The sequence below is a fragment of the Echinops telfairi genome, unplaced genomic scaffold, assembly GCF_000313985.2.
Source record: "Echinops telfairi isolate 266 unplaced genomic scaffold, ASM31398v2 ScPeMD7_7469;HRSCAF=8507_1, whole genome shotgun sequence".
NCBI classification, from domain to species: domain Eukaryota; kingdom Metazoa; phylum Chordata; class Mammalia; order Afrosoricida; family Tenrecidae; genus Echinops; species Echinops telfairi.
In genome coordinates this window covers 4,126,959-4,146,473 of record NW_022111373.1, presented here as the reverse complement: position 1 = coordinate 4,146,473, position 19,515 = coordinate 4,126,959, and the positions used below count along the sequence as shown (strand labels likewise).

The 19,515-nt window shown below is 51.6% G+C and overlaps 1 protein-coding gene across 3 annotated transcripts in view; it reads left to right on the top strand.

Annotated features, from left to right (window-relative positions):
* SLC25A48 (solute carrier family 25 member 48) overlaps positions 1-19,515 on the top strand; it is a 60,494-nt gene that overhangs the window by 2,307 nt on the left and 38,672 nt on the right. For all 3 annotated transcript variants that reach the window (XM_045285368.1, XM_045285369.1, XM_030888965.2), the window contains exons 2-4: positions 1,209-1,252; positions 10,714-10,785; positions 13,497-13,755. In XM_045285368.1, the coding sequence (XP_045141303.1) occupies positions 1,209-1,252; positions 10,714-10,785; positions 13,497-13,755 (375 nt within the window). The remainder of the gene's footprint in view (positions 1-1,208; positions 1,253-10,713; positions 10,786-13,496; positions 13,756-19,515) is intronic.

Genomic DNA, 19,515 nt, shown 5'->3' with positions numbered 1-19,515 from the left:
GGAAATACGCTGATTTGCCTGCAGCTAGCATCTCGCAGGCCTGCATTCATCTATACTCTTAGGAGCAGATATCAGCTGTTTTCTTGCTCAATGACCTTGCATGACGCATTTCACCTTTGTACAAGGCCTCAAGCTCTGGAAATCACTGATGTGACAATCTCATCTTCTTCTCGAATCTCCCAATCTCAGATAGGTTAACTCATAGACGGTTGTGGTTGTTGTGCCTTCAAGTTAGTTCTCACCCACAGGGACCTGAGTACAAGAGGAGGAAACGTTGGGTGCTGTTGAGTGGTTCGGCTCACAGTGACCCTGTGCACAACCGAACGACGCACCTCCTGGTCCTGCGCCCTCCTCGCTTATTCTTGGATTGAGCCGCTTGTGGCAGCCACTGTGTCCCTCCCTCTTGCTGAGGGCCTTCCTCTGTTCTGCTGCCCCTCCACTTTCCCAAGCACGATGGCCTTCTCCAGGGACTGCTCTCTCCTGACCACATGTCCAAAGTACATGAGACGACGTCTCGCCATCCTTGCTTCTAAGGAGAATTCTGGCTGTATTTTTTATAAGACAGATTTGTTCTTTTGGCAGTCCTTAATATTTTCAATATTCTTCTCCAGCACAGCACATCATTCAAAGGCATCGATTCTTCTTTGGGCTTCCTTATTCAATGTCCAACTTTCACATTCACAGGAGGCCATTAAAAATACCAGGGCTTGAGCCAGGCATCCCTTAGTCCTCAAAGTAGCCTCCTTGCTTTCCAACACTTTAAGGAGGTCTTGTGCAGCAGATTGACCGAATGCAATGATGCCTTTTGATCTCTTGACTGCTACTTCCATGAGCGCTGATTTGACGGCTTCAAGCTCTGCTCTGACCTAGAGGCAGACGCTGTTCTAATGGCTGCTTTGCGAGCAATGCGGTCACCTGAAGCTAACTGAACCGTATCTAAGTCCTTTCTTCAGGCTTCTCCTTTGGGCTGCTTGCTTCCAGAGCCAGGGGCCCGGGTCTTCTGGGTTCTCTTCTGCACTGCTGTCACCTAGGCTGCAGCCCTGGTATGTAGGCCAGTACCTAGCAGGTTGAGGCTTCCCAGCAGCTGGCCATGGAGGGACTGAGGGCCTGCCTGGTGCTCCTCACTCCTCAGTCCTGCCCCACGTGCCCACCGGGAGAAGTCACGAGACCAGGAGTCCAGTGACTAATTCCTCTTCTTCCACCCACAGGTGCAGCCAGCGTCATTGTCGGCCACCCTCTGGACACAGTCAAGGTACGGTAGCCCACGTTCCATCGCCTCAGAGGAAAGTGTCTAGGGCCGAGCTGCCCCCAGGAATGGACCCTCTGTTTCTGGTTCCCAGAGGGCCTTCTGCGCAGACAGACTGTGCAGCCAGCGGGGGAGGGCCGGGTCCCACCAGGTGGGTTTAGAGTGGGCTTTTGTGGATGTTCACATTCTTGTGAATTGGCAGGGGCTGCCGAGGGGCCTCCTCTAAGTCTCCATGGAGCTGAGGGAATTGCAAAAGGCTTCAAGGTGAGGTGACATTGAGGCAACAGGTTCAGGTTGGGTTTCAGGTGGTAGAAGAGAGACTCAGGCACAGGGAGCAGCAGGGACAAAGTCATGGGGGTGGAAGCAGTGTAGGCACCATGCTGACAGCAGGGCCAGGTTCTCGGAAGTTTAGTGTCCCACGGAGGTATCAGGTATCAGCTGTGGGGCAGAAGCCAGGAAGTGGTGGGTCATGACTCAGTACTCCGAGGTCTTGGGCATCAGGTTAGGCATTTGGACTTGGGTTGGGAATGGGAAGCCATTTCAACTCAGAAAGGGACTCTGGAGCTGATGGGGCCACCTGGCATTGGGATCACGTATGCCCCTTGTTCTGCAGATGTGGGACTTGGGGTCCAGGAAGGATGAGACACCGCAATTTTAATCACTGAGGCATGGGGCCTCTCTGACATGGCCCTACCCTAAGCCGGTTCCATTTGGTGAGCAAGGCACAGCAGAGCCCTTAAACATGCCTCCTCCCCACCCCAACTTCAAGGGCGGTTCCCAAGTGTTGACTGCAGGTGCAGAAGAAGGAGCCTCTGAGGTCCTCTTCCAGTGGCTCTGTGGGTCCCGACCACTCTGCCTGTCTCCCTCATAGTCAGAGTCCAGCCCGCTTTTTTCATGACTCAGGGGTCAGCCTCCTTGTCTAAACCCCAGGAAGGGGTAAGCAGGGGATTCAGGGTCCCAGAGGGTGGTGGGCAGGGTGCAGTGGTGGGGACTGGGAACACACAGAGGTGAGTGCAGCAGGCTTGTGCCCACCCTCCTGGGCTGGTTTCATCTGAGGAGAGTGAGGTGCAGAGTCATCCCATCCTTGTGACCCTTCTGTGAGGGTTGTCCTATTGTCTATAAATGGGTTTTGGGTCTCTACTCTGACCTCCCTCATTCTTAACTATGTTTTGTTTGTTTGTTTGTTTGTTTGTTTGTTTGTTTGTTTGTTTTCAGTCTTCTGGTGCCTGTTATCTGATTGTGTTGACACCTCACGAGCCCACAGGCTGGTGTGCTTCCACGTGGGCTTGTTGCTTCTCAGCTAGATGGCCGCTTGTTTAATTTCAAGTCTTTAAGACCCCAGATGCTATATCTTTTGATAGCCAGACACCATCAGCTTTCTTCACCACATTTGCTTGTATAACCCATTTTGTCTTCAGCAATTGTCAGGAGGGTTAGCATCACAGAATGCCAGGCTATTAGAACAAAGCATTCTTGCATTGAGGGAGGGTTTGAGCAGAGGCCCAAAGTCCATCCACTTCCTCAATGCATTGCCATGTAAATATATATACATAGGACATACCTCTATTTTAAATATATTTACATATGTACACACTTATGTTTATACCTCTATCCATAGCTTTACTTAGATCTTTCCTCTGTTTCCCTTTATCTTCCTCCTGCCCCACCATCATGCTTGCCCTTCTTCTGACTCTTAGTACTTCCTCTCAGCTAGATTGCTGTTGTTCCAACACCCCCAGGATCACTACGTCCTCCTCGTTGTTGCTTTTAATTCCCTAGTTGTTCCCCTGTCTATGGCATTGTTTGCTCACCACTCCTTTTCTCCGCTGCCTTCTCCGCCAAGTCCCTCCAGAACTGTCAGTCCCGGTTCCCATGCCTATCTTATATAGGTAGGCAAACCAACTATAACAGAGAGAAAACTAAAGATTGAATGAAAAGAGATTTAAAAAAGAAGAGAAAAAACAAAAAAAGCATACATAAGTCCAGGCCTGTCCACTGACTTTTGTGACTCTCTCCCCACTGTTTTTTAGTTCCTTAACTCTTTCTGGTGATCAAGGTGGAAGTCTACAGGGCAGCTCGTCAGTTTTGCATTCAAAAGTTGACGCACGTTTGGTTTCAGCTCATCCATCAAGCCCCGCCATGGGCCATCACGTAGCCCACTTCCTCCCAGTGCCCCTGTTTCTGATCCTCCTGCCTTCCTAGCCCTCTGCCCGGGGGTAAATGTCATCCTTTCAGTCTTAAATGGTTGGTCATCCTTACTTCGAGGGTGTGGGGTGGGCAGGGGTGAGTTCAGTTCCAGAACAGAAGTGTGGACTTCCCAAGACTAACCTCCCTCAAATCTGAACTCTCGGATGATATTGCCTTCTGTGCCCATGGTTTTCTCCTGCTCGAGCCACGGTCTTCTAATGCTATCCTTTCAGAGCAGTTGGTCGAGGGAGCCGGGCACCATCTACCTCTTTAGGTCGGTAGGGCTGTGGAGTCTGATGTTTGCAGAGCTAGTTTTTTGAAGAAGAAGAAGAAGAAGGAGCGCGTCATGATGTTGCTGTTGGCCTAGGGCCCCCTCACTACCCAGCCACAGTGGATGGTACTGGGCTCTGGAGTGGTCTTGTCTTTTGGGAATCCTTTTCCACCCTGTGCTCTGCCCTGGGCACTAAGGCAAGGGCAGGCCTTGATCCATGTTCTCAAGGCAAATGAAGAAGGCCAGTGTGTCAGTAATGAGATGAACAAGTGGTCTTGAGCAGGTGCTGGAGAAAGCCAGGGAGCAGCGGTTCTCAACCTGTGGGTTGTGACCCCTTTGGGGGTCAAACGACCCTTTCACAGGGTCACGTGATTCATAACAGTAGTAAAATAACAGTTAAGAAGTATTCATGAAAATAATGTGATGGTTGGGGGGGTCCACCACAACACGAGGAACTGTATTAAAGGGTTGAGGCATGAGGAAGGTGGAGAACCACTGCTATGGAGAATGGGGTGGCAGAGCGAGCTGGGCCCTCACTGCCTGTCATATGCCAGCCCTGCATGGCGTGGTTCTGCTCCCAGAGCCCAATGAGGAGGGCTTGCTGCAGGCTCTGGCTTTGCCTCAGGTGGACTGAGCAGCCTGTGAAGGCTGCATCACTGATCCCAGAGGAGGGGTCTGGCTGGGCATTCCTGGGCTCCCTGCAGCCAGCTCAGGCTCTTGGAAGCCCCCATACCTCTGTGGTAGCCTCACATGCCCAGAGTCTTCTCCATCCCCCACAACGTCTGGCCAGTTGGTCAGCAGAGAGCTGGGCTATCCCCAGCTGGCAGGTTCGGGTTCATCCCTGTGCTGAACACAGCTTCGCTCAGCCTGGCACGGCAGAGGGGCTGCATGAGCAGGTGCGGAGTGAGTGACTGTCCCAGGGCTTAGTACAGGGTAAGAGGGTAGACTGCATCCCTCTCCAGACTGGGCCTTACAGGGGATTTGGAAGAATCGGACACAGCCCTCTGTCCCTGTGAGAACACAGCTTGTTTCTGACTGCCCCCTCCTTCCTTCGCTCAAACTCACCCAACCTGTTCCGTGTTTGTCCCGCCTGACAAATGAGTCCAACCACACTGTGGGGGACACACAGGGAGCCTCGCTGTGGGTTGGCACACTGCTAAAGTGCTCAGCTCCTAACCAGACGGTCAGTGAGTAGAACCACTGACTGCTCTGAGCGAGAAAGACGTGGCAGCTTGCTTCCACAAAGCTCTTGCAGTCTTGGAAACTCGGTGGGACACTTCAACTCTGTCCTCAACATGTCAGAATGGACCCAAAGGCAAGGGGTTTTTTGAGTGGCCCTGTAACCCAGGCTGTGCATCTGAATCCTGTTTGGGCCATTTCCTTCTTGCTCAGCCTTCCATTAAGCAGAAAGCTAATCCCTGCCGACAGAGAAAAGTTATGATTGTGATTAGAGGGCTGTTCCCAGTACTCAGTTAACTCTCAAGAGTCGTAACTGCTGTTTCTAGCAACAGACTTTTATGTAAATTCTATCTCTCTTAGTAATCACATCGGGTGAAAATATCTAGATGGATGTTAAACAGATTGGAAGAATGGGTTTAAAATTATCCAGCTTATGTGGTATGCATAAATTTCCTGGTGGGGACGGGGGATTGGAGGAGGGACAACTATGAGGACCCCCTCAGACAGTGGCCCTTCTCCATCCAGGGTGACTTCTGCAGTTTGCTGCCCAAGGAGCTGCCTGTCCCTCACTCGTGCCTGTTACAGCACGCATTGGAAGGGCTGCTGTTTTTCTAGTACTGAGCTGACCTGCTAAAGTTGAGTCTGTAGCAAATTATTGTAGAATTAAGGGTGATATATTTAGTAGTTCAAAATGGAGTGTGGCATATTGGGGGTGAGGTGGGACTTTGAAAAGTTCATGGGAAAGTTCCATTGTCTTTCCATTTTGTTTTTCCATGAACTTTTGAAGACGCCTCTGTATTTATGCCTGAGGATTTTGGTACTGAATTATCACAAACCCGGAGACTTAAAATAGCATGTGTGTGTTCCCTCACAGCTCCTAAGACCAGAACCCCCAAATCCAGGTGTCCCTTCCTGGAGGGAGAACCTACCCCAGGCCTCCGCCTAGCTTCTGGTGGCGGCCGGCATTCCCTGTCTTGTAGTCATCTTGTAATTGCTCCCTCGTCCTCACCATGGCCTTTCCATCTCTGTCTCTGCCAAATCGCATCTCTGCCAAATCGCTTTCTCTGGCCTGTCCATCTCTGTCTCTCTGCCAAATCGCTCTTTCTCTTCTAAAACAGTCATCGTTGGATTAGGGCCCACCCCAACTGCAGGTGACCTCATCGTGAAACCCTTGACCTCATCCTAGCTGCAGAGACCGTATCTCACTCACAGGTGTGAGGGTGTGTGTGGGAGTGGGGGAGGGTTGGGACTTGGCTACATCTTTTTGGCAAACACTGTTCAATCAAAACAGAATGATTTGACTTCAACTCACAGTGACCCTGCTGGACAGGGTAGAATGGCCCCTTGGAGGCGGGGGTTGGGGTGGTACTGAGCCAATAACTTTTTATGGGAGTAGAAAGCCTCATCTTTTTGTCCAAGGAGTGGTTGGTGGGTTGGAACCGCAGACCTTGTGGTTAGCAGCCTGACATGCAACCCACTACACCACCAGAGCTCCTACTCACGCCAGGAGAATCAAAGCTTTTACTTTGGAGGGTGCATAACTGGCACCTCTAAGTTCTTCCTGCTTCAGAGGAAAAGTGGAGGCTGGACGTTGGGAGCAGGGCTCCGTCCGTGTGGTGTGCCCGAGGGAATCAGCAGGAGGCTTCTGAAGAGAGGGAGACTGATTATCAAGTGCAGTGATGTTTATGGAACAGGTTTAAGGGTGTGTGTCTCACCCTTTGTCCCTGTTCCCCACTCCCCACCCCCTTTCAATTAACCATCTAAGTAGAGTCAGCCTGTCCTGGAATCTGAAACAGATTATTCTAGACAAGAGGGACTCTAATATCATAACAAGGAGCCCTGGTGATGTGGTGGTTATGCACTGGACTGTGATCCACATGGTCGGCAGTTCGAAACCACAAGCAGCTCCGTGGGAGAAAGACTTGGCTTTCTACACTCGTCAGCAGTAACGGTCTAGGAAACGCACAGTGGGGTGGCTGGGAGTCAGCACTGACTCAGTGGTAGTGAGGACGAAACAAGGACTCTCATAGCATTAGGCAGAAGAGGCTTTTCTTCACTTTCAGAACAGGGTCTGGCCAGCTCCCATGCTGCCCGGCTCTTTGTTTTTGAATAATCATTTTATTGGGGACTCTTACAACTCTTGTTACAATCCATACATCAATTGTATCTGACATATTATTACATATATTCCATTGTTCTTTTCTAGACATTTACTTTCCACTGAGCTCGTGGGATCAGCTTCTCTTTTTTCACTCCCTCCTCCCCCACCCCCAACCCTCGTGGCCCCTTGATAGATTGTAAATTGTTAATTGTATTAGTCTGGGTACTTTAGAGAAACAAATCCACAGAAACTCATGTGTAAGAGTGAGTTTTATATAAAGGTTAAGTGTGCATCAAGAAAACATCCCAACCGATTGCTGCGCAAGCCCACAAGTCCAACATTAATCCATTAACCCATATGTCCAACACGAATCTACAAAGTCCTCCTCCATCTCACAAAGCAGACGCAATGATGCCGACTGCAGGAGGAAAGCCGAGTCAGTGAATGTGTAAGCATCTCAGTGTTGGCAGGGGTCTCCACACGGGTGCTCCAGCACCCAGGGATGCATCGGGGTTGGTCCATGCGGCTTCTCTTTGGGGATGTCTTGCAGGAAGTAAGCCTTGCCAACTGAAGCAGGGAACTGGCTAAGGCAGCTGCACCCTGGTGCGACCATCAGAAATCAAGAGACCTGAGAGCTAGAAAGATGAGGCTCACAGAGCCATTTATCCCTCTGCCCTTCAATTAACCCTACATGTGTTTATTGGCCAGGTTGGCACAATAAACTAACTACCTCATTATCTTCAAATCTCACACTGACTGCTGTCTCCCTTCCTGTCTGGTTTCTGTTATGCTTCCCCCTGGCCACTTCCCAATCTAGACTAAGCGGAAGCATGTACATAGGTATAGGCAAGAGATAAAACTCACAACACATGGAACCCAGGAACAGGAGTGGGAATAGAGATACCAGGAGGGAGGGGGAGGGAGCAGGGCACAGATTGCCCAGCCCTTTCTAGAAACCCGTGAACCAGCAGAGCAGCTTTGATGGCAGGTCAGGAAAGGGTATGTCCTCCCCTCATCCCAGGCCCAGTTGCCGGTGAGTTGGCTCCAGGCATGCCAGAGTAGAACTGCACTCTGGGGTTTCCAGTTGCTGATCTTTGGGAAAGTAGATTGCCAGGCCTTTCTTATGAGGTACCTTGAACTTCTGGTGTTAACTTTTGGTGTTAACTCAGAGACTCCACCTCTCATATAAGCCCTCTCTCTCCGTCATCTGGCAGACACATGCTGGATGTCCCCTCTGCGGCAGGCATGGTGTGGAAGGCTGAGGAATCCGTGGTGTGCAGAGCAAGCCGAGTTCATGCCGCTGTGGGCCCCCAGCTGTGCCTCTAACACCGGCAGGCAGCCTCAGCTCTCCTTGCTGGCATATCAACCCTAACACCCAGCCTGGGCAGGAAGCTGGCAATGCTTGGCAGAGGCCAGCGCCCTCCCCAACTGTTCTGACCACGTGTCCATCTGAGAAAACCAGTCTTTTCCTTCTCTCCACTCTGCCCGCTGAGCCCTCTGAATGCTAGATCTGGTCTCTGTTCATCCTGAAAGCCTCCCTGCTGGAGGTTCTGGCCTGGTGATGCCAGGAGTGTGGCCCAGGACCCTGGTACTCCCGGAACATCCTTCCTCCTTCCTCCTGGCTGACATTTCCCTAGATCCCTGCTCACTAAGAAAGGGGAGGACCAGAACTTCAAAGTCCAACTGACCTGACATCCAGGCCCAGCCTCTGAACCGCCCTACTTCGTAGCCCGTGGCCTCGAGACCAGCTTAGTTAACATCCCCAAGCTTCATTTCCCTCATCCCTAAACTGGGCAAATCTCCTACCCCGTTCATTTGGCATCATGCTGTACACGAGGCATTGCCATGAATCAGTCTACAGAGCACCTGCTGGTCTGAGATCCTGCTTTCAACTTTTTTGTACAGAACTAGAATGGGTTTGCTGGGTCAACTGGTAATGTCTAAGGAGCCCTGGCTGGTGGTGTAGTGGTGACTCTCTGGTCTGGTAACTGTAAGGTCAGCGGTTTGAAACCACCAGTCGCTCTGAGGGAGAAAGACAAGGCTTTCTACTCCTGTAAAGAGTCTCAGAAATCCACAGTGGATCCATGGACAGTCCCACTCTCAACTTGATAATGGTGAGGTTTTGGTGGTGCTGTGGGCTAGGCTGCTGCCCACAAGGTTGGAGGTTCTAACCCACTAGCTGCTCCCGGGGAGGAAAATGAGGCTGTCTGCTCTCGTAGAAATGTGCAATCTTGGAATGGATTGCGACATCACATTGACCCGATGGCCATGGGTTTGGGGTTTGGCTTATGGTCCTTTTTAAAGCTCCCGAGTCGTGCAGGGATTATGCACTCCACTGTTAAAAGAACAGGCAGCAGTCTGAACCCACTAGTGGCTCTACGGAAGGAGAGAGCAGGTGTCCACTCCTGTAAAGATCTAGCTCGCCAATTCTGGGAGTTGGAATCCACTGGGGAGCACAGACAACAACTTGGTAAACTTGGGCTTGACTTTTTGAGGAGCTGCCGAACCATCTTCCACAGACGCAGCACCCTTTACCTCCCCACATTCCAGTTTTACCACATTCTCACCCACACTCATTCTTTTCCTTTAAAAATGTCTTAGTGCGGAAAATTCTAGTGGGCGTGATGTAGTAGCCAGCCTCTGTTAGCAGCCTCCGCCCCTTCCCCATCCAGTCCTCACCCCGCAGCCCACCAGGTGAGCCCACCATGCAGGCCTGCAGGGGCCGGACCGGGCCCTGAGGAGCTAAAGAAACGGACAGAGGGTCTTGCCCAGTGGAGGAGGCCCACACATGGGGCAGCTCGTAAGCCCAGACTTGGAAGATGAGTGGGAACTGGAGGGAGAGCCTTGCAGGAGGAGGTACCCAGGTGACAGGCCTGGAGGCTGCAAAGAAAGGGCTTCCCAGCGCCAGCACCTCAGGTGAGAAGGGAAAAGGCATGCGGGGCCTGGGGACCCTGGCAGAATGGAGACTGTATTCTCAAGTTAATACGAGGCCACTCAAAAACTCCCCCAAGTCCACTGCCCTGGAACAATTCTGGCTCATCACCACCCTATAGGATCAATCAGAACCCCCGCAGCCTCCCGTTGGTTTCCAAGGCTGCAAATCTTCACGGAAACAGAAGCCTCATCTTTGTCCCCAAGAGTGACCTAGTTCTACAGTGACCAAGGTTGTAGCTGCCAACCCTGTGTGCCATGAGGCCACAAGGCATTGAACAGGAGTGATGGGGTAACGGTCCCGTCTGGGAAAGGCGGGGCTCATGTATGCAGGCACAATGTACCGGGGAAGGGAGGAGCAGGCCAGCCAGGTGCAAGATGAGGGTGGTCAGGGACAAGGAGGGGGAGTTGGGGTGGAGTGGGGACAGGATGGTCCTGGGCACAATCAGGAAGGTAGTGATGGACAGCAGATGGGACCATGGGTGCCCTGGTCCAGCTGTGGCTCAGCGTTTTATTCTTAGAGGACCCCATAGCATATCCTCAACCACCCCACATCACTAACTGACTCTTGGTCTTCTCTCAGACAATGACAGCTTCTGCAGTGTGTGGGTGGGTCCTGGGAGGCTGGACCAGCCAGGGACAGAAGGCCAGAAAGGAAACCCGCCCCCTTACTGGCCGCACGGCCTTCCCAGGGCCTTTCCCTCTGGGCCTCCAAGCCAGAATGAGCCTGGCTTGAAGCCCAGTGTGGTCTAGGAAATGGTCTTGACTTAGCCTCCCCACTCTTGCCTCTCTCCGCAGACTCGCCTGCAGGCCGGCGTGGGCTACGGGAACACGTTGAGCTGCATCCGCATGGTGTACAGGAGGGAGAGTGTAAGTGTCCCTGGGTGGGAGCGAGTGGCATCACTGAGCACCCCCATACCCACCCACCCCACCCACACCCACACCCTGCAGACAGCCAGAGGCCAGGCCTGGGGAGGAGATCCTAATTGTCGCATTAGCATGTTGGCAGGAAGTCTGCTCTCCTCCCTTGCAGACACCTGAACATCTCTGTCATCTAGGGCAGTGCTATTGGGGGTGGGGGGGTGGGAGGGAGGGTGGGGGGACAAATGGCTTTTTTATGCAACCTTTTGGGCAACGTTCTGAGGAATTTAGAACCACAGTACGGAAAAGTTCTACAAAAACAGGGTCACCTGTCTGTTTTTCAAAACAGAATGAGTGGCTGGCTGGTAAACCCTGTACTCACAGGCTTCCCTCTGTCTGGGCTGGTGGGCCGGTGGGCACCAGCACTTCCCAGCCAGGTGCCACCTGGACAGCTGGCTTATTCCACAGGTGGCCAGGGGGCCAAGGCTCCTTTTCTCTAAAGGGGGGTGGAGAGGACGCGAGGACATTTCATAGGAGTCCCAGGGGGTAGGGGCATGTAAATCGTTAGTCAAAGGATCCAGAGTCCACCCAGAGGCACCTCGCATGAAAGGCCTGGCTGCCTCCTTCTGAGAATGCAGACGTTGACCTGGGGATTGAGCACAGGCTCTCAGGCACACACACAGGCTCCCGTGGTCGGAATCCTTTCGATGGCCGCTGGTGATGGGTTTGCTGCGAGAATGAGTGTGTGTTTCAGGAAGGCTTTCTGAAGACTCCCTTCTGGGAATTTACATACATGATGGAAACTTCCGATAACACAACCTGATGGTTTTACTAAATGGCCAGCCTCTTGGAGGCTGGCTCTCCTGAGAGTCATTAGGAATGTGGCCCCACTGTTAGCAGGGTCTCCGCAGGTTCCCTTCAGAGGTTGGCAGCCCCTGCCGTGCCCGAACAGCAGCATGACTTGCTTTGGCGTGCTGTGGGAATCCACCCACCTGGTCACCTGCTTTCAAGGCCAAGGGGAGGGCTGCAAGTTTAGGACTTGCTGTTCCCTGTGGAGACACTATGGGACTCGGTTCTCTGAAAGGCAGCCTTCAAAGCCCTTTGGGGAGTGTCCCAGCAGGGCTAGCTACGCCCCCGGGGCTCCCTGAGGACTGGCACTGCTCTGAGAGACAGCTGCTCAGGGCTACACCATGGCCCAAGTTATCTGCTGGGCTCTGTGATAGAGGAAGACCCTGAAGCTTTGACTGTGTGTGTGTGTGTGTGTGTGTGTGTGTGTGTGTGTGTGTGTGTGTTTCTGCCCCAGGTCAGCAGGGTCACAGCCCATGCAGCAGGTCAGGATCAGCAGCCGGCGCTGTCTGGAGTGTATACAATGCCTGGCACGGGGACAGAACGTGTGTGCTGTCCTGAACTCCTGCAGGGGCCAGTGGAATTTTCCAGTGTCCAGCATGCCTGTGGGGTGCACGGAGAAGGCAGTATCAAGGGACCCTGGCCGACCCTCCAGTGCTCCGTGGGTGCATGCGCCTCTTCCTGCTGACCGTCTGGAGCTCCCCTCCCCAGGCACTGAGGCCAGGAGACACCAGACTCAGAGGCCCTACCTGCAGGCTGGCCCAGGGGCCTTGCCTTCTCCCAGCTCAGGCATATGCAGTGTCTGATAATCACTTCTTTGGCGTGGGTCCCCACCGCCGCCACAGCACCCATGTTCTCATCTCTTGGGGGCAGGGGGAAGGGTGAGACTCTTTCTTTATTTTTGTTCCTCCACGTCTGCCACATGGCAGGCTCCCGGAACAAGCTTTTGTTTGAGAGACAAATGGGGATGGAGCGCGAGGGGTGTGGCTGGCCCACTGCTGTGGTTGGGCCTCCATGGGTTCCTCTGCAGCCAAGGACCCTGTCCTTCAGTGACAAACCAGGGCTCCTGTCGTGACTGCCCTGCCAGGAGCTACAACCCCCACAGAGCCGGTTCCTTGGGTGGGGAGTGGGGTGGAGAGAAGGCCCCGCCACTGAGGCGAGACCAGCCTTGGCCAGATTCCCAGGGCAGCCAGAGAGCTGATCACAGACCATGAGGCATGCCATGTGCCCCCCCCCACCCCCCATGGGACTGGTGCTGGAAAGGCTGCCATTTCACACCCACAAGAGGCCTCTCGGAAGACAGGTCTGGTGATCTGCCTCCCAAGGGTGCCAGAAAGCCTTGAAAACCCAACGGGGACGTTTCCCTCGGACACACTTGGGGTGCCGTGAATCGCAATCCACCGGGTAGCAGCTACCACCACCAAGAGCTGGCGTACAGCCGCGAAATAGCAGCTGAGCCTGTCCGTTCTGGGGGGTCAGAGTGCAAAGCCAAGGTGTCAGCAGGGCCATTCTCCCTTGGAAGGCTCTGGAGGGGGAGTCCTGATGTCTTCCTACCAGAAGTCAGCACACCTGGACGCTCTCTGGCTGGAGGCTGCAACCCTTCACCCTCCATCTTCACCTGGCCGCTTTTGAGGGAACACACTCCAACCGGCCACAAGAGCCCTGCTCCCCTGATTCCTGCCCTGCCCCTCGCATCACAGCAGCATCCTCTCCTAGTTCGTGTCAGTGTGGGTGGTCCCTTAACAGCCTGTAGGCTCCACATGGCAGGATCTGGGCTGGGTGCCCCAGCAGAGTGTGAGAAAACCCAGGGGAGCCCCTAGCTGGCCCGCCCCATCCTCGAATACTCACACTTCTTCCCACTGGGCTTCTCGCAGGTGTTCGGCTTCTTCAAGGGCATGTCCTTCCCCCTGGCCAGCATTGCCGTCTACAACGCCGTGGTGTTTGGGGTCTTCAGTAACACGCAGCGCTTCCTCAGCCAGCACCGCTGCAAGGAGCTCGAGGCCAGCCCGACCCGCACTCTGTCTGACCTGATCCTGGCCAGCATGGTGGCCGGCGTGGTCTCCGTTGGGCTGGGCGGGCCTGTGGACCTCATCAAGATCCGGCTGCAGATGCAAACACAGCCATTTCGAGAAGGTAAGAAGGGGCCTGGTGTCGGGGGCCTTGTTTGCCCAGTCTGAGATGTGGTTGTTAGCACCCTTTTGATTGAGCTAGACGTCTGTATTGTCACATCAGTCGGTAGTGATCAGGACTTCATCTACAGTAGTAGCTACTTCCAGGCAAGGATGGACGATGTGCCTAGTGCCCTGCTAAGGACTCTGCAGGCTCAACTGTCATCCAGTCAATTCCAATTCATAGCAACCCTATAGGACAGGGTATCCCACATCGGTTTCTCTACAGGAGTAGAAAGCCTCATCTTTTTCCTGCAGGGCTGTATGTAGGTCCGAACTGTTGACCTTGCCACGAACAGCCCAATGTGTAACCCGCCACGCCACCAGGGCTCCCTAGAGCAGTGGTTCTCAACCTGTGGGTCGCGACCCCTTTGAGGGTCAAACGACCCTTTCACAGGGTCGCCCTAATTTGTAACAGTAGCAAAATGACAGTTATGAAATAACAACGAAAATAATTTTTATGGTTGGGGGGTCACCATAACATGAGAAACGGTATGAAAGGGTCACGGCATGAGGAAGTTTGAGAACCACTGCCCGAGAGCCCTGCTTATGTTCCCTTGATCAATTTCCCATCATTCAACAAGGTAGGTACGATTGCCTTCTCAGGTCTACATATGAGAAAGCTGAGACTCCTAGAAACCAAGTTATTTACTCCAGGACATGTAACCCATCAGAGATGAGTGAGGCCCAGCTGCATAATTTGTGTGATGGTGTGCAAAATGCAAATGCAAAGACACCTTATTAAACAGTGATGGAGAATTAACACAGGCGGGAAGGAGGACAAGCGGTGGGGATTGCAATCGGTGACCTGAAACAGAAAGTGTGTGCCTTGACGGAAGGGAAACGGCTTTGCTCTGTACCCCTTCACCCAGTGCACAACAGACTCAACACCATAGCAGGACTCTTAGGCTTAAACCAAGCATGGTGAAGACACTGTTCGATCCCTGTGAAACTGGGTCTGGGCTTCATGGGACTCAAATCCACATCTGTCTTATTCCAAAACGACCGAGGCAAGGAGGGGCTGTTCCGCTTGTCACCCTTCCTGGAATCCCAGTTAGAGCTTCATTTCCTGCTGTGACACAGGGCTACTCCTGCATCATCAGCCATGCTCCCAACTTCTCCTGTCTGGGAATGGGCCAAGGAGTCCTGGTGTCACTGGGCTGCTAACTGCAATGTCCACCATTGGAATCCACCAGCGCCTTGAAAGGCTAAAGATGAGGTCATCTGTTCTTGGAAAGATTTTCAGCCTTGGGGGGTGGGGGGTGGGGGAATTACAGCCGTAGAAACCCACAGGGGCGCTTCTACTTTGTCCTGTAGGGTTGGCATGAGTAGGGATTGACTTGGTGCCAGTGAGGGCTTGAGGGAAAGGATCTTCCATGTCTTTTGCTGGAAGTGGTTTAGACAAAGGAGGACGAAAAGAATGGGAGGGCAAAGGAACCAAAGGGAAAAGAAAGGGGGCCTCAAAAAACCAACCCAAGAACCTGGGGGTTGAACCCAACCCAACGAAGAACAACCGGGCCGCCTCAACCGGGCCGGGAAGCCCGGAACAAGGCCAACCCGGCCGGGAACGGGGGGAACCCCCCCCAACGGCAAGTCGGAAGGAACCCTCCAACAACCGGGCCCCTTGAAAAACCCCCCAACCCGGGAAACAAGGGGAACCGGGGGCCCCCCCCTACCCCCATCCTACTCCCTTTCCCCTCGCCACCATGGGAGACCCTGGCAGACTGGAGGGACATGATTTCCTAACCCTGCTCCTGTATTGCTTTGGCACAATAGCAGACACAATGGGCTCAAACGTACCAGTGTCCATGAAGATCACAATGCTTTGTCCTGTTATACATAAGGCCATCTTGAGTCCAGCCAACTCAATGGCCACCACCACCAACTGCTGTCTTGGGGCCTGCCTGTGACCGCAGGGTGTCAGCTTGTCTTTGGTGCCAGAGGGAAACCAGTTCTCTTCAAGAAGCCCGATGGAATAAGCAACAGAAAAAGAAGATCTGCTTGCTCTGTCTTCCAGCTGGCCTGGAAACCGGCCTTTGTGGAACACAGTGAAGGTTCCGAGAGAAGGGCAAAGGGAGGTTTCCATAGGCAAACATTTCTCAACACTGCAAAGCTCAAAGTCATTAGCTCCTGATCCCAGAGGCTTAGCTATGGGGCCAAAGGCAATGAACGTGTTTGAGCGAGAGGAGGAGGGTAGGAACCTAGACGGGGGACCTGTACGCCTTGGTGATCAGAGGCAAGCCAGTGACTGTCACAGAATGAAGGTTGAGTAGCATAAATATATCGGGGCCACAGTGGATTAGCATGGGGCTGCTAAGTAAAAGGCTGACAATTTGAACTCACCAGCCGCTCCGTGGGAGAAAGATGAGGCAGCCTAAGATGTACAGCCTCTGGAGTCTACGCAACAGCAATGGGTTGGGTTTGGGTTTTTCATACTCCGAACACTGTGCTGAGGCAGTCTGAGGTCACTGTCCTAGAGCCAGATTGGACCGAGATTTGGACCCATTAGTGGGACTCATGGATGCTGCTTCTGCCCCAGAATTTGCAGAAGCTGAGGCTTTGACATCTTTAGTGACATGGGATCTTTTAGACCTTTGCACACAGTTGATGCTTATTTAAAGGGAAGACAAAGAGAGAGAGATGGTCTGGAAGCAGGTTTTCAAAATGTCAGTCAAGATGGATATATTTCATGGGTTCCAAGAGTTAGGTCTGAAATGAACTTCCCCTCTGCAAGGACCACTCTTCCCTACCTCCCACCCCAACTGCTGGGGAAAAGGTCTTTGGTAACTGCAGGCAGAATGAACTACTGGAGCAAGGTAGCCCTGGTGGGACAAGTCACACAAAGAGTCACCAGGAAGGACTTTCTGCCAGGGAACTCTCCAGAAAATGATGGGAGAAAGAGAGGAGAGCTAACAAAACGAGGAGAAATGCTTCACTCTTTTGATGGAAACACTTTCCGAATGACTCTGTTATTAGAAAATCAGCAGAGCTCATAATATGTCAGTCTGGGTTTCTGAGAGACCATGCCACGCTGTATCCTGTCCAAAAGAGGGCCCTAACTCCACTCAGCTGACTGCTGTTATATGGCTTGATGTGGTCAGATCTTCTGATTTTTAGGAACGGGTAGAAAACTAGATATTTTTGTGATAACTTTCTATCAGAAATTATCCATTAAATGAATTAAAAGCAAAAACGAAGTGACAAAACACTATGCACCCCAAAGCAGTCTGGCCTGGGCAGACTGGGATAGAGTTCAGTGGAAGTTGTGGGCTCTACTTTTGGCAACAGCTTTGGTAAGATGGGTGTTTCCAGGAAGTCTTGGGCAGGACTGGTGGGTCTGCTCATGGCTTGTGGGTTCACCACCAAATTGCCAGTCTACTTCCTGGGTTATGACCATGGAGGCACAAACTACACTCGCATTCTTTTTTGCCCATCATTTTATTGGGGGCTCATACAACTCTTATCACAACACTCACACTCTTTTTTTTTTAAATCATTTATTAGGGGCTCATACAAACTCTTATCCCAATCCATACATACATCAACCGTGTAAAGCGCATTTGTACATTCATTTCCCTCATCATTCTCAAAACATTTGCTCTCCACTCAAGCCCTCGGCATCAGGTCCTCATTTTTCCCCTCCCTCCCCGCTCCATGCTCCCTCATGAGCCCTTGATAATTTATAAATTATTATTTTGTCATATCTTGCCTTGTCTGACGTCTCCCTTCACCCACTTTTCTGTTGTCCGTCCCCCAGGAAGAAGGTCACATATAGTTCCTTATAATCGGTTCCCTCTTTCCAACCCACTCTCCCTCTACCCTCCCAGAATCGCCACTCACACCACTGGTCCTGTAGGGATCATCCGCCCTGGATTCCCTGGATTTCCAGTTCCTATCTGTACCAGTGTACATCCTCTGGTCTAGCCAGACTTGCAAGGTAGAATTTGTGTCATGATAGTGGGAACAGCGAGGAAACATTTAGGAACTAGAGGAAAGTTGTCTTTTTCATTGTTGCTACATCACACCCTGACTGGATCGTCTCCTCCCCCAGACCCCTCTGCAAGGGGATCTCCAGTGGCCTACTAATGGGCTTTGGGTCTTCACTCCGCACTCACCCCATCATTCACTATGGTAAGATTTTTTGTTCTGATGATGCCTTACACCTGATCCCTTTGACACCTCGTGGTTGCATAGGCTGCTGTGCTTCTTCCATGTGGGCTTTGTTGCTTCTGAGCTAGATGGCCGCTTGTTTACCTTCAAGCTTTTAAGACCCCAGACGCTATACCTTTTGATAGCCGGGCACCATTAGCTTTCTTCGCCACATTTGCTTATGCACCCATTTGTCTTCAGTGATCTGTTTGACACCTCGTGATCACACAGGCTGATATGTTCTTCCATGTGGGCTTTGTTGCTTCTGAGCTAGATGGCCGCTTGTTTACCTTCAAGCTTTTAAGACCCCAGACGCTATATCTTTTGATAGCCGGGCACCATCAGCTTTCTTCATCACTTTTGCTTATTTACCCGCTTTGTCTTCAGTGGTTGTGTCGGGAAGGTGAGCATCATAGAATGCCAATTTCATAGAAGAAAGTAGTCCCAAATACTAAGTGGATGCCTGCCCCACCCACATTCTTAAGAAAGGTACTGGTAGCATCTGGCTTTTCTGTTCTGAGACATGTGACAATTAAGATGAGAACTCCGTTCTTCTGGTCAGGTAACTTCAGAATATAGACACAGTGCATTTATGATGATTATGATCATATCCCTTGTGATCTATTGATGTGTTTCAACAAATGATGCAATCAACACTGGAAGAACTCATTCATCTATGCCCAGAATTATAGAAGACAGTTACTTGGCCAACTGACTGGAATAGATCCATCTTTGTGCCCATTCCAAAGAAAAGTGGTACAACAGAATATAGACACTATCAAATAACATCATTAATATCACATGAAAATTAAGTTTTGCTGAAGATAATTTAAAAAAATGGTTACAGCAGTACATTGACAGGAAACTGCCAGAAATTCAAGACGGATTCAGAAGAGGATGTGGGATGACAGAGATCATTGCTGGTGTCATACGAATGTTGGCTGAAAGCAGAGATTAGCAGAAAGATACTAAGCTATGTTTTGTTGACTCTGCAATGGCATTCTATCTGTGTCACGTAAATTATGACTGACATTGTGAAGAATGGGAATTCCATTCTTCATGCGGAACCTGTACAAACCAAGAGGCCCTTGGTCCAACAGAACAAGGGCATTCTGCCTGGCTTACATCAGAAAGGTGTGCATTAGGCTCTCTACCCGTTCATCATACACATTCAATCAGTGTGAGCAGCAGGGGGAGATGGACTATGCAACATTCACAAGCTAATAATCCAAGAAGACACATGCAACACGAGGGCTGGAGGGAAGGTTCATTCACAACCAGCAATATGCAGATGACACAGCCTTGCTTACTTGCTGAAAAGGAAGATTTGAAGTACTAATCGAAGGCAAAGACTATATAGCCTTCATAAAGGATTACACCTTGTGTTAGACAGGGTTCTCTAGAGAAACAAAACAAAAATGCTAATAACTATATATATATTTATACTGATAGATAGATGTATAACATAAGAAATAAACAGTTAATTAAATTATAAGGCAGTACAAATGGCTCAGTGCAACTCACTCCCGTGAGACAGTTGTGAGATATTGGCAGTCCTTCAAGTCTTGAGGGCCGC